This window comes from Chiloscyllium punctatum, chromosome 30, assembly GCF_047496795.1.
Source record: "Chiloscyllium punctatum isolate Juve2018m chromosome 30, sChiPun1.3, whole genome shotgun sequence".
In the NCBI taxonomy this organism is placed as follows: domain Eukaryota; kingdom Metazoa; phylum Chordata; class Chondrichthyes; order Orectolobiformes; family Hemiscylliidae; genus Chiloscyllium; species Chiloscyllium punctatum.
This window is the reverse complement of record NC_092768.1, coordinates 52,272,779-52,286,155: the sequence shown is the minus strand read 5'-3', so window position 1 is coordinate 52,286,155 and position 13,377 is coordinate 52,272,779. Positions and strand designations below refer to the sequence as shown.

The 13,377-nt window shown below is 44.3% G+C and overlaps 1 protein-coding gene across 2 annotated transcripts in view; it reads right to left on the bottom strand.

Annotated features, from left to right (window-relative positions):
- LOC140455519 (class I histocompatibility antigen, F10 alpha chain-like) overlaps positions 1 to 10,736 on the bottom strand; it is a 53,228-nt gene extending 42,492 nt beyond the window's left edge. For both annotated transcript variants that reach the window (XM_072550463.1, XM_072550464.1), the window contains exon 1: positions 10,567 to 10,736. In XM_072550463.1, the coding sequence (XP_072406564.1) occupies positions 10,567 to 10,615 (49 nt within the window). In that variant the 5' untranslated portion in view covers positions 10,616 to 10,736. The remainder of the gene's footprint in view (positions 1 to 10,566) is intronic.
- Positions 10,737 to 13,377: the final 2,641 nt, after the last annotated feature.

The following is a 13,377-nucleotide window of genomic DNA, read 5'->3' as shown; positions in this document are numbered from 1 at the left end:
AAAAAAAACCTAAAATACACAACCCCCTGTAAATAAATGCTGAAATACAGGGTCCTTTGGAAATAAACACTAAAATACAGGGCCACCTGTAACTACATCCGAACAAACAGAGCTTCCTCGAAATAAACCCTTAAAATATAGGGCCCCCCGTAAATAAACCCAAAAACCCAGGGCCGCCTGCAAATAATCCCTAAAACACACAGCCCAGTGTATATAATCCCTAAAACACAGGGCCCTGTGTAAATAAACCCTCAAACAGAGCCCCCTGTAAATAAACCCCAAAAATGCAGAGCCCCCTGTAAATAAACCCTAAAAGAGTCCCCTGTTAAAAAAAACCCTAAAACACACAGCCCCGAGTAATTAAACACTAAAACACAGAAACACCTGTAAATAAACCCTAAAACACAGAGCACCCTATAAATAAACACTAAAATGTAGAGACCCCACTAAATAAACCCTAAAACACACAGTCCCTTACAAATAGTCCATAAAACACAAAGCCCCTTGTAAATAAACCCAAAAACGCAGAGCTCCCTGTAAATAATCCCTAAAACCCAGGTCCCCTGTAAATAAACGCTAAAATAAACAGCCCCCCATAAATAATCCCTAAAACACAAGGCCCTGTGTAAGTAAACCCTAAAACACAGAGCCGTCTCTAAATAAACCCTAAAACACACAGCCCCCTGTAAATAAACCTGAAAACACAGGGCCCTGTAAATAAATCCTAAAATACAGAGCTCATTGTAAATAAACCCAAAAACTCAAGTCCCCCTGTAAATAATCCCGAAAACACACAGCCCCCTGTAAACAATCCCTAAAACATGGAGCTCCCTGTAAATAAACCCAAAAACACGAAGCTCCCTGTAAATAAACCAGAAAACACAGGGCCCCCTGTAAATAATCCCTTAGTGAGCAAAATTAGGGCGCATGGTATTGGGGGCAAAGTACTAACTTGGATTGAAAATTGGTTGGCTGACAGGAAACAAACAGTAGTGATAAACGGCTCCATTTTGGAATGGCAGGCAGTGACCAGTAGGGTACCGCAGGGATCAGTGCTGGGACCGCAGCTTTTTACAATATATATTAATGATATAGAAGATGGTATTAGCAATAACATTAGCAAATTTGCTGATGATACTAAGCTGGGTGGCAGGGTGAAATGTGATGAGGATGTTAGGAAATTACAGAGTGACCTGGACAAGTTAGGTGAGTGGTCAGATACATGGCAGATGCAATTTAATGTGGATAAATGTATGGTTATCCACTTTGGTGGCAAGAACAGGAAGGCAGATTACTACCTAAATGGAATCAATTTAGGTAAAAGGGCAGTACAGAGAGATCTGGGTGTTCTTGTACACCAGTCAATGAAGGTAAGCATGCAGGTACAGCAGGTAATGAAGGCGGCTAATAGCATGCTGGCCTTCATAACAAGAGGGATTGAGTATAGAAGTAAAGAGGTGCTTCTGCAGCTGTACAGGGCCCTGGTGAGACCACACCTGGAGTACTGTGTGCAGTTCTGGAATCCAAATTTGAGGAAAGACATTCTGGCTATTGAGGGGGTGCAGCGTAGGTTCACGAGGTCAATTCCTGGAATGGCAGGACTACCTTACGCTGAAAGACTGGAGCGACTGGGCTTGTATACCCTTGAGTTTAGAAAACTGAGAGGGGATCTGATTGAGACATATAAGATTATTAAAGGATTGGACACTCTGGAGACAGGAAACATGTTTCCGTTGATGGGTGAGTCCCGAACCAGAGGACACAGCCTAAAAATATGAGGTAGACCATTTAGGACAGAGATGAGGAGAAACTTCTTCACCCAGAGAGTGGTGGCTGTGTGGAATGCTCTGCCCCAGAGGGCAGTGGAGGCCAAGTCTCTGGATTCATTTAAGAAAGCTTTGGATAGAGCTCTCAAGGATTGTGGAATCAAGGATTATGGAGATAAGGCAGGAATAGGATACTGATTAAGGATGATCAGCCATGATCATATTGAATAGTGGTGCAGGCTCGAAGGGCAGAATGGCCTACTCCTGCACATTTGTCTAAAACACACAAACCCCTGTAAATAATCCCTAAAACACACAGCCCCCGTCAAAAATCCCTAAAACACAGAACCTGCTGTAAATAAATCCTAAACCACAGGGCCCACAGTAAATAAACCCTAAAACACAGGGCTCCCTGTAAATAAACCCAAAAACACAAAGCCCTCTGTGAATAAATCCTAAATCACAGGGCCACCTGTAAATAAACATGAAAACACTAAGCTCCATGTAAACAAATCCAAAAATACAGGGCCCCCTGGAAATAGACCCTAAAACCCAGAGTCCTATAATAAACCCTAAAACACAGAGCCCATTGAAAAAACCCTAAAACACAGAGCTCCCTGTAAATAATCTGTAAATGCAGAGCCCCCTGTATATAATTTCTAAAACACAGAGCTCCCTGTCAATAAACCCTAAAACAAAGGGCCACCTGGAAATAATCCCTAAAACACAGGGCCCCCTGTAAATAAACCCTAAAACACACAGCCCCCTGTAAATAAACGCTAAAACCCAGGGCCCTGAAAATAAATCCTGAAACACACAGCCCCCTGTAAATAATCCCTAAATACAGAACCTCCTGTAAATAATCCCGAAAACAGAGCCCCCTGTCAATAAATCCTAAAACACAGAGCCCCCTGGAAATAATCCCTAAAATACAGGGCCCCATGGAAACAAACCAGACAACCCAGGGCCCCCCTGTAAAAAAAAACCCCTAAAACACACAACCCCCTGTACATAAACCCTGAAACACAGGGTCCTTTAGAAATGAACACGAAAATACAGGGCCCCCTGGAACTACATCCGAAAAAACAGGGCTCCCTTGAAATAAACACTTAAAACACAGGGCCCCCCACCTTAAATAAACCTGAAAACCCAGGTCCCTGTAAATCCACCTGAAAACCCAGGGCCCTGTAAATCCACCCTAAAACACACAGTCCCCTGAAAATCAACCCGAAAACGCACAGTCCCCTGAAAATAATCTCTAAAACACTGTAACTAAATGCTAAAACACAGCCCCCTGCAAATAAACCCGAAAACACACAGCGCCCTGCAAATAAACCCGAAAACACACAGCGCCCTGCAAATAAACCCGAAAACACACAGCGCCCTGCAAATAAACCCGAAAACACACAGCGCCCTGCAAATAAACCCGAAAACACACAGCGCCCTGCAAATAAACCCGAAAACACACAGCGCCCTGCAAATAAACCCGAAAACACACAGCGCCCTGCAAATAAACCCGAAAACACACAGCGCCCTGCAAATAAACCCGAAAACACACAGCGCCCTGCAAATAAACCCGAAAACACACAGCGCCCTGCAAATAAACCCGAAAACACACAGTCCCCTGCAAATAAACCCGAAAACACACAGTCCCCTGCAAATAAACCCGAAAACACACAGTCCCCTGCAAATAAACCCGAAAACACACAGTCCCCTGCAAATAAACCCGAAAACACACAGTCCCCTGCAAATAATCTCTAAAACACAGAGCCCGCTGTAAATAATCCCTAAAACACAGAGCCCGCTGTAAATAATCCCTAAAATACAGGGCCCTGTGGAAACAAACCCGAAAACCCAGGGCCCCCTGTAAAAAAAACCTGAAAAACATAAAACCCCCTGTCAATAAACGCTGAAACACAGGGTCCTTTGGAAATAAACACTAAAATACAGGGTACCCTGTAACTACATCTGAACAAACAGGGCTCCCTTGAAATAAACCCTTAAAATATAGGGCCCCCCCGTAAATAAACCCGAAAACCCAGGGCCGCCTACAAATAATCCCTAAAACACAGTCCCCTGTAAATAAACGCTAAAATAAACAGCCCCCTGTAAATAATCCCAAAAACACACAGCCCCGAGTAAATAAACCCAAAAACACAAAGTCCCCTGTAAATAAATGCGAAAACACTCAGCCCCCCCCGTAAATAATCCCTAAAACACAGGGCCCTGTGTAAATAAATCCTAAAACACAGAGCCGTCTCTAAATAAACCCTAAAACACACAACCCCCTGTAAATAAACCCGAAAATACACAGCCCCCTGTAAATAAACCCGAAAACCGAGGGCCCTGAAAATAAATCCTGAAACACACAGCCCCATGTAAATAATCCCTAAATACAGAACCTCCTGTAAATAATCCCGAAAACAGAGCCCCCTGTCAATAAACCCTAAAACACAGAGCCCCCTGGAAATAATCCCTAAAATACAGGGCCCTGTGGAAACAAACCAGAAAACCCAGGGCCCCCTGTTAAAAAAACCCGAAAAACACACAACCCCCTGTAAATAAATGCTGAAACACAGGGTCCTTTGGAAATGAACACTAAAATACAGGGCCCCCTGTAACTACATCCGAACAAACAGGGCTCCCTTGAAATAAACCCTTAAAATATAGGGCCCCCCCCGTAAATAAACCCTAAAACCCAGGGCCGCCTACAAATAATCCCTAAAACACACAGCCCCCTGTAAATAATCCCTAAAACCTAGGGCCCTGTAACTAAACTCTAAAACACACAGCCCCATGTAAGTAAACCCTAAAACACAGTCCCCTGTAAATAACCGCAAAAACACACAACCTCCTGTAAATAATCCCAAAATATAGCACCCTGTGTAAATAAACCCTAAAGCCTAGTCCCCTATAAATAAACCCTAAAACACACAGCCCCCTGTAAATAAACCCAAAAACACAGAGCCCCCTGGAAATAATCCCTAAAATACAGGGCCCCGTGGAAACAAACCCGAAAACCCAGGGCCCCCTGTTAAAAAAACCCGAAAAACACACAACCCCCTGTCAATAAATGCTGAAACACAGGGTCCTTTGGAAATGAACACTAAAATACAGGGTACCCTGTAACTACATCCGAACAAACAGGGCTCCCTTGAAATAAACCCTTAAAATATAGGGCCCCCCCCGTACATAAACCTTAAAACCCAGGGCCGCCTGCAAATAATCCCTAAAACACACAGTCCCCTGTAAATAAACCCTAAAACACACAGCCCCATGTAAATAAACCCTAAAACACAGGGCACCCTTGAAATAAACCCTTAAAACACAGGGTCCCTCCCTAAATAAACCCTAAAACACAGAGCTCCCTGTAACTAATCTCTAAAACACCATAAAACACACAGCCCCTCTCTAAATAAACCGTGAAACACAGAGCCTCCTTGTAAATAAACCCGAAAACACAGAGCCCCCTGTTAATAAAACCTAAAACACAGAGCCTCCTTGTAAATAAACCCAAAAACACAAGAGCCGCCCTCTAAGTAAACAGTAAAACACAAAATTCCCTGTAACTAAACCCAACAACATAATGCCACTTGTAAATTAACCCTAAAACACAGGGCCACCTGTAAATTAATCCTAAAACACACACAGAGCCTCCTGTGAATGAACACTAAAACCCAGGGCTCCCTGTAAATAAACCCTGAACCACAGGGTCCTCTGAAAATAAACTCTAAAATGCAGAGCCCCCTGTAAATAAAACCAAAAACACAAGGCCCTCTGGAAATAAACCATAACCCCAGGCCCCATAAATAAACCCTAAAACAGAGAGCCCCCAGTAAATAATCCTTAAAATATAGAGCCCCCTGTAAATAAACCCTACAACACAGGGCTCCCTGTAAATACACCCTAAAACACAGGGCATCCTGTAAATAATCCCTAAAATACAGAGCTCCCCGTTAATAATCCCGAAAACACAGGGATTCCTAGAAATAAACCATAAAACCCAGGGCCCTGTAATAAACCCAGGTTCCCCTGTCAATAATCCCGAAAACACAGAGCCCATGTAAATAAACCCTAAAACACAGAACCCCCTGTCAATAATCTATAAAACATACAGCCCCAGTAATTAATCCCTAAAACACAGAGCTCCCTGTAAATAAATCCTAAAACACACAGACGCCTGTAAATCAACCCGAAAACAGAGCTCCCTGTAAATAAACCCTAAAATACAGAGTCTCCTGTAAATAATTCCTAAAACACAGAGCTCCCTGTAAATAATCCCTAAAATACAGAGCCCTCTGTAAATAATCCTTAGAACACAGGGTCCCTTGTAAATAATCCCGAAAACACAGAGCTTCCTGTAACGAATCCTAAGAACATAATGCCACTTGTAAGTAAACCCTGAAACACAGAGCCCCAGTAAATAACCCCTAAAACACAGAACCCCCCCTAAATAATCCCTAAAACAGAGCCCCCAGTAAATAACCCCGAAAACACAGAGCCCCCTATAAATAAACCCTAAAAACAAGGGTCTCCTGTGAATGAACACTGAAACACAGGGCCCTCAGTAAATAAATCCAAAAACACAGGGCCCCCTGGAAATAAACCCTAAAACACACAACTTGCTGTTAGTAAACCATAAAACACAGAGTTCCCTGTAAATACACCCTAAAAAAGAAAGCCCCCAGTAAATAAACCCTAAAACACAAGTGCGCCCTGTAAATAATCCCTAAAACACACAACTCCCAGTAAAAAAACCCTAAAGCACAGAGCCCCCTGTAAATAAACACGAAAACACAGGGCTCCCTGTAAGTAAACCGTGAAACACAGGGCCCCCTGTAAATAAACCGTGAAACACAGGGCCCCCTGTAAATAAACCGTGAAACACACAGCTTGCTGTTAGTAAACCATAAAACACAGAGCTCCCTGTAAATACACCATAAAAAAAGAAAGCCCCCAGTAAATAAACCCTAAAACATGGGGCACCTGTAAATAAACCCTAAAACACAGGGCCCCCTATAAATAAACCCTAAAACACAGAGCCCCCTGTAAATAGACCCCGATACTGAGCCCACAGACTCACTGTGTGAAGCAGGGACCCCAGCGATCAGTGGCCCAGTGTGAAGCCTGTGTACAGCCAAGGGTCAGACCATGTGGAGAGACCCCCCCCCCGGTGCTGGTCAGCTGCAGAGATCCCTTAGAGAGAGACTCTGATGTTTATCTTATAACTTTCCTGCTTGTTTTTCTGACCTGTATCGCTGTAAAGTACCTTTTATTTCTTCATTCTTTTTATTCCATAACTAAGGAACATCCCTCGGCCCTCTGTACCTAAGATGGCGGTGTGATGGTGACATTGTTGCACTGTAACTAATGTGTAACTGAATAAACTGTACCTTGTACCTTTAAACCCAAGATGGTGCTGTAAGTGGTGACCTCTCAACTTTTCATTGAATTGAGAACATATGACAATAAAACTCATCCAATTCAATTCATTTATCACTGGACTATTAGTCTGGAGACTCTCATAAATGTTCTGGGGACACAGGTTCGAATTCCAACCCAGCAGATGGTGGAATGTGCATCTGTAGAATCTGGAATTAAGTGTGTATCAAATCCATTATTTAGGAAAAAACCATCAGGTTCACTAATGTCCTTTAGGGAAGGAAATCTACCTTCCTTACCTCCCCTACATGTGACTCCAGACCCACAGTAATGTGGTTTATTCTTATCTGCCCTGTGGGCAATGCAGGCCCAGTCAGAGATACCCACATTCTGAGTGAATATAATTATGTAATAAAAATCATACTTTAAAAATATTATTAGAAAAGTGAAATGTTCCCTGTGAAATTCAGACTCTTTCAAGTGAGTGAGGTATGTGGAACAGATTTCAAATTGTGAATAATTAGAAATCACTGAGTTGAGTTGAATTTGAAAATCTGGCTGCTCTCACAATGGTGCTGGTGGATTTGAAACGTTAACGTTTTGATCCTTCTTTAACTTGCTGTATGCACGATGTAGCAAATCCCTCTTGTCAGGCCATAACTAGGATAAAGGCAAGTAAATAGGATGGTTATGAGCAACCAATTCAGCTGCAGACAGTGGGTGAGCCGGGGAACTGTTTGTAACATGTGCCTCGATCATGAAAAGGTTGGGAACCACTGTCCTGATGAAATAGTGTTATTTATCTCCAGGGACAGCAGACAACGGGATGGAGTTATATTCCATCTGTACAGACCCTGTTCAGACTCCAGCTGGAGAATTACGTTCAATTCTGCACAACTGCAGCTCAGGGAGAAGGTGCTGGCCTGGGAGGGAGTGCAGCGTACAGTCGCCTTAATGTGCTTGGAAATTAAATGGTTAAATTCGGAGGGGAGATTATTTTAACTTGGCCTGTAATCCTTTCATTGAGAGGATTGGGGTGAATGAATGGAAGGGTTTAAAATATGAATGATACCATGGGCAGCACAGTGGCACATTGGTTAGCACTGCTCCCTCACAGCACCAGAGACCCGGGTTCAATTCCCACCTCAGGTGACCGTCTATATGGAGTTTGCACATTCTCCCTATGTCTGCGTGGGTTTCCTCCGGGTGCTCTGGTTTCCTCCCACAGTCCAAAAATGTGCAGGTTAGGTGAATTGGCAATGCGAAATTGTCTGTAGTGTTAGGTGCAGGGGTAAATGTAGGGGAATGGGTCGGGGTGGGCGTGCTTCGGCAGGTCGGTAAGGACTTGTTGGCCCAAAGGGCCTGTTTCCACACTGTAAGTAATCTAAAAAAAAATTCCCAAAACTGAAGTGGACAACAGAGCATGTTATTCCAACTCAACTTTACCCCATCTCACCTCCACCTGCTACTGAAACCTTCATTCCGGAGGCAACTATTCCAATGGCCTCCTGACTGGAATCTCATGTTTCACCTTCCAATTCACCACAACTCCAGTCTTTATCACCAACTGCACCCCCGCCCCCCGCCATTCCCCTATCTCCCATCCCCTGCTCATTGACCTCCACTGGCTCCCGGTCAAATAACAATGCCATTTTATATTTTTATCCTTGTTTTCAAATCCCTTTGTGATCTTTCCCCCCCAGTCTTGCAAACTCACAACCCTCTCACAGACCGCTTCAACAACTCTCACTCTTGCTGCACCTTCAGCTATCAAAGGCCTAGTCTGGGGAATTTCTTCCCTAAACCTCTCCGTCTCTCCAGCTCACCTTCCACCTTTCAGACCCTTCAATCAACTCCTCTCATTGACCTTAGAATAGAATCCCCTATTGTGTGGAAACAGGCCTTTCAGCCCAACAAGTCTATACCGACCCTCCAAAGAATAACTCACCCACACACATCCCCCTACCGTATTACTCCTATATTTACCAATGCACCTAACCTACACATCCCTGAACACTGGGTAATTTAGCATGGCCAATTCACCTGACCCATATGTGTTTGGATTGTGGGAGGAAACAGGAACATCCAGAGGAAACCCACGCAGACACGGGGAGGATTTGCAAAATCCACACAGACAGTCGCCCAGGGCTGGAATCGAACCCAAGTCATTGGGGCTGTGAGACAGCAGTGCTAACCACTCAGCCACCATGCCAACCTGTCTGAATATCTTCTCATGTGGCTCAATGTCTGACTATTTTATAACAATTCTGAGAGGAACTTTCAACACGGGTTTCAGATCCAGAGGAACTACTCCCTCTGCTGGGAGCAGACATAACCAGTGACATAATCTGAACATGAAAGCTCGTGTGTTCAGGAGAGAAATCAGGAAACAGTTTCTCACATATTCTTCTCACAAAGCTGGAGATACTGGGGAATAATTGCAGTTTTTGGTACAGAAGGATATACGCTTTTACAAAAAAACACCTGCAGATTTTGGAAATCTGAATCCAAATTGAAAGTGCTGGAAATCCCTAGTAGCTTTGTTTGTCTGTGTAAAGAGAAAAGCAGTTGGTATTTCTGGGCAATGATCGATGATCAGCCTGTGACTGCTGTTTCCTCTCTATAATGTGGAGGAGCCAGTGTAAGACTGGGGTGGACACTTAAAATCACACAACACCAGGTTATAGTCCAACAGATTTATTTGGAAGCACTAGCTTTCAGAGCGCTGCTCCTTCATCAGATAGCTGTGAAGCAGGGTCAGAAGACACAGAATTTATAGCAAAAGGTTACAGTGTCATGCAGCTGAAATGATATATTGAACAAACCAGGAGATTGAGCAAAGCTGGGGAATGAGCGACAGACCAGCTCTGATTTAATTGGACATTGGTGGGACTGACTGGAGGGAACGAACCTTTGTTGACCCCTCTCTCCACCCTCAACACACTCATTCTCAGACCCTAACATCAACTCTCCTTCTCCTGTCTCATACCCTAAGCCCCTCACTCACACACCATCTCTCTCCCTCCAGCCTCATCACTCTGTCCCTCAGTCACCTACACAGTCTCCCAGTCTCTCTCACCAGCCCCCGATCCCAGTGTCAACTTGTCCCCAACCAGTTTATTGTCTATCTTTTCCCACCCCAGTACTAAGGCTCTTTCTGACCCCACTGACCTGGGGTTAATGCCCCAACACCCAGTCTGGCATTGAGACCCTCTCTGTGCCCATTACCTGAGGATAAATGCCCAGTACACAGCCTGACACTGAGACCCTCTCTTTGCCCATTACCCACTGACTGAGGATTAATGCCCAGTACACAGCCTGACACTGAGACCCTCTCTGTGCCCATTACCCATTGACCAAGTGTTAATGCTCCAATACCCAGACTGGCACTGAGACCCCCTCTATGCCCATTACCTACCTGCAGATGCCCCTCCACACAGGAGGACGAGAAGTATGAGTCTCATCATCACTCTCTGCCTTCTCCGAGGTTGAAGAACAGTCTGTAGTCACTGTTTTTGGAAGATTTGATCTTGAAGCTGGACAAATGCTACCAGTCCCCTACTCTGCCTCTGTCTGTCTGTGCTCTGACCCAGAGCTGGTGAAATTAACATGAAATCCTCCTTACTGATTGGACACTGCTCACTCACTGAGCCAATGAGAATAGGAACAGCCTCGAAGTCAGCAGTGTCCGGGTAGAACACTCCTGGGCAGGTTGAGTTCGTCTCGAAATAAATTTGAAAAGTACAGTGATCCATCCAATCAGAGAAATGCTGTAAACACACATCACAGTTACCAGGGAGAATAAACTGAGGCGGGTTTGAGAATCAAAGGAGAAACTGAAAGTGATTTGACACAGAACAGGGGGAGGTCATTCAGCCCCTCAGGCCCTGCTGCACCTTTCCAGCTGATCCTGGCTGCTCAGTATGAGACCCATTTACCGATCTTTATCCTGACTCCCCTCAGACCCTAACCCACTAAAAATTAATCCCACTCTCCCTCTGTCCCAATGTGCCCAGTCTCCTGACGGGACACAGGGATTGATAGCTGTAATCGTGGGCGTAAAAACACTGTATCTATCTCTGGGTAAAAACAATGACTGCAGATGCTGGAAACCAGAGTTTAGATTAGAGTGGTGCTGGAAAAGCACAGCAGTTTGTCTGCCTGAACTGCTGTGCTTTTCCAGCACCACTCTCATCTACACTCTGTGTCTATCTCTGACCCATTGAATCCAAGTGAACATTACAGACAATTTGATTAGATCACCCCCAACAGTCAACACTCTGGGAAACTTGAATTCATACTTTATAATGTGAGACAAAGTTAAAAATCACACAACACCAGGTTATAATCCAACAGGTTTATATGGAAGCACTAGCTTTCGGAGCACTGCTCCTTTGTCAGGTGCTAGTGGGACCGGATCATAGGACACAGAATTTATAGCAAAAGATCAGAGTGTCATACAACTGATGCGATATATTGAACAAACCTAGACTGCGGTTAAATCTTACATTTTTTAGAATGGGTTGCAGGTTTCAATACATTAATACGTAAATCACAGAACTTCTTTTATAATCCATGCGACATTTTATACATTCCTACTTTGGAAATAGAACCAGTCTGAGCTGAAAATGTGTTGCTGGAAAAGCGCAGCAGGTCAGGCAGCATCCAAGGAGCAGGAGAATCGACGTTTCTTCAGGAAATTCCTGAAGAAGGGCTCATGCCCAAAACGTCGATTCTCCTGTTCCTTGGATGCTGCCTGACCTGCTGCTCTTTTCCAGCAACACATTTTCGGCTCTGATCTCCAGCATCTGCAGTCCTCACTTTCTCCTAGACCAGTCTGACTCAAGATTAGAATACAGACAGACTCTAACCTCACGCCTTTAAGGCATTGTCTGGGCTGAGATGTCACTTTCTTTTAAATCAAACCTTAAGTTATGAACATGACTGGGATTCCCTATAGTGTGGAAACAGGCCATTTGGCCCATCAAGCCCAAACCAACCCTCCAAAGAGTAACACCCCCCCCCCCCAACCCAATCCCCTACACTTATCCCTGACTAATGCAATTTAGTATGGCCTGCACATCTTTGGGTTGTGGGAGGAAACCCTTGCAGTCAATGTGCAAACTCCACACATTCAGTGTCCTGAGACAGGAATCAAACCTAGGTCCCTGGCGCTACAAGGCAGCAGTGCTAACCACTGAGCCACAGTGCCACCCAATCATTGTATCATCTCTACATTTAGCTATCGTACCTTCTAAGTAATTTCTATTATTTGTAAACAGTTGAGGTTGTAGCGCTGCTTCCTGTGGCACACCAGTTGTTACATCTTGCTAACCGAACAGTGACCCATTTATTGCTCCTGTCTGCTTCTTATCAGGAAGCCAATCCTCTACCCTGGCCAACCTGTTACCACCTGCACCATGATCTATTATTTTTTCAATAATCTTTCATGTGGCTTCATATCAAATGCCTTCTGGAAACTTAAGTACAGTTCATCCACTGGTTCACCTTTATCCACAGCAGATCTTTAATAATAACTTCAAACATCTCCCTCTGTCTGAAGTGAAGCTGACTGGCCTGTAGTTTCCTGCTTTCTGGGTCCCTCCTTCACCTGAATAAAGGAGATATGTGTGCTATCTTACAATTGATCGGGACTTTCCCAAATCTAGGGAATTTTTGAGAAGTAAAATCAACAAATCAACTATTAATTAAAGCAAATAGGTTTGGGGTGCGAGGGGAAAAATTTAAAAAAGACCGAAAGGGCAACATTTTCACGCAGAGGGTGGTGCATATATGGAATAAGCTGTCAGAGGGATTGGTGGAGGCTGGTACAATTACAACGTCTAAAAGGCGCCTGGAAGGCTATATGAACAGTAAGGGTTTAGAGGGATAGGGGCCAAGTGCTGGCAAATGGGACTAGATTAGGTCAGGATATCTGGTTGGCATGGATGATATGAACTGAAAGGTCTGTTTCCGTGCTGTACATCTCTAAGACTCTATAAAATACTGTGCAGGCTGGAAATCTAATCCAAACACAGAAATTGCTGGAGAAACTCAACAGATCTGGCAGAATCTGTGGAGAGCGGTATGTGGCCCTGACCCAAAGTTTTGAATTGTCTCTGTCCACAGGAGAGGTGCAGAGGACTGGAGGACAGCTAAACTGGTTCCTCTTTACACAATGGGTGGCATAGGTAGACCAGGGGACCAGTGAGTCCCACATCAGTGGGAG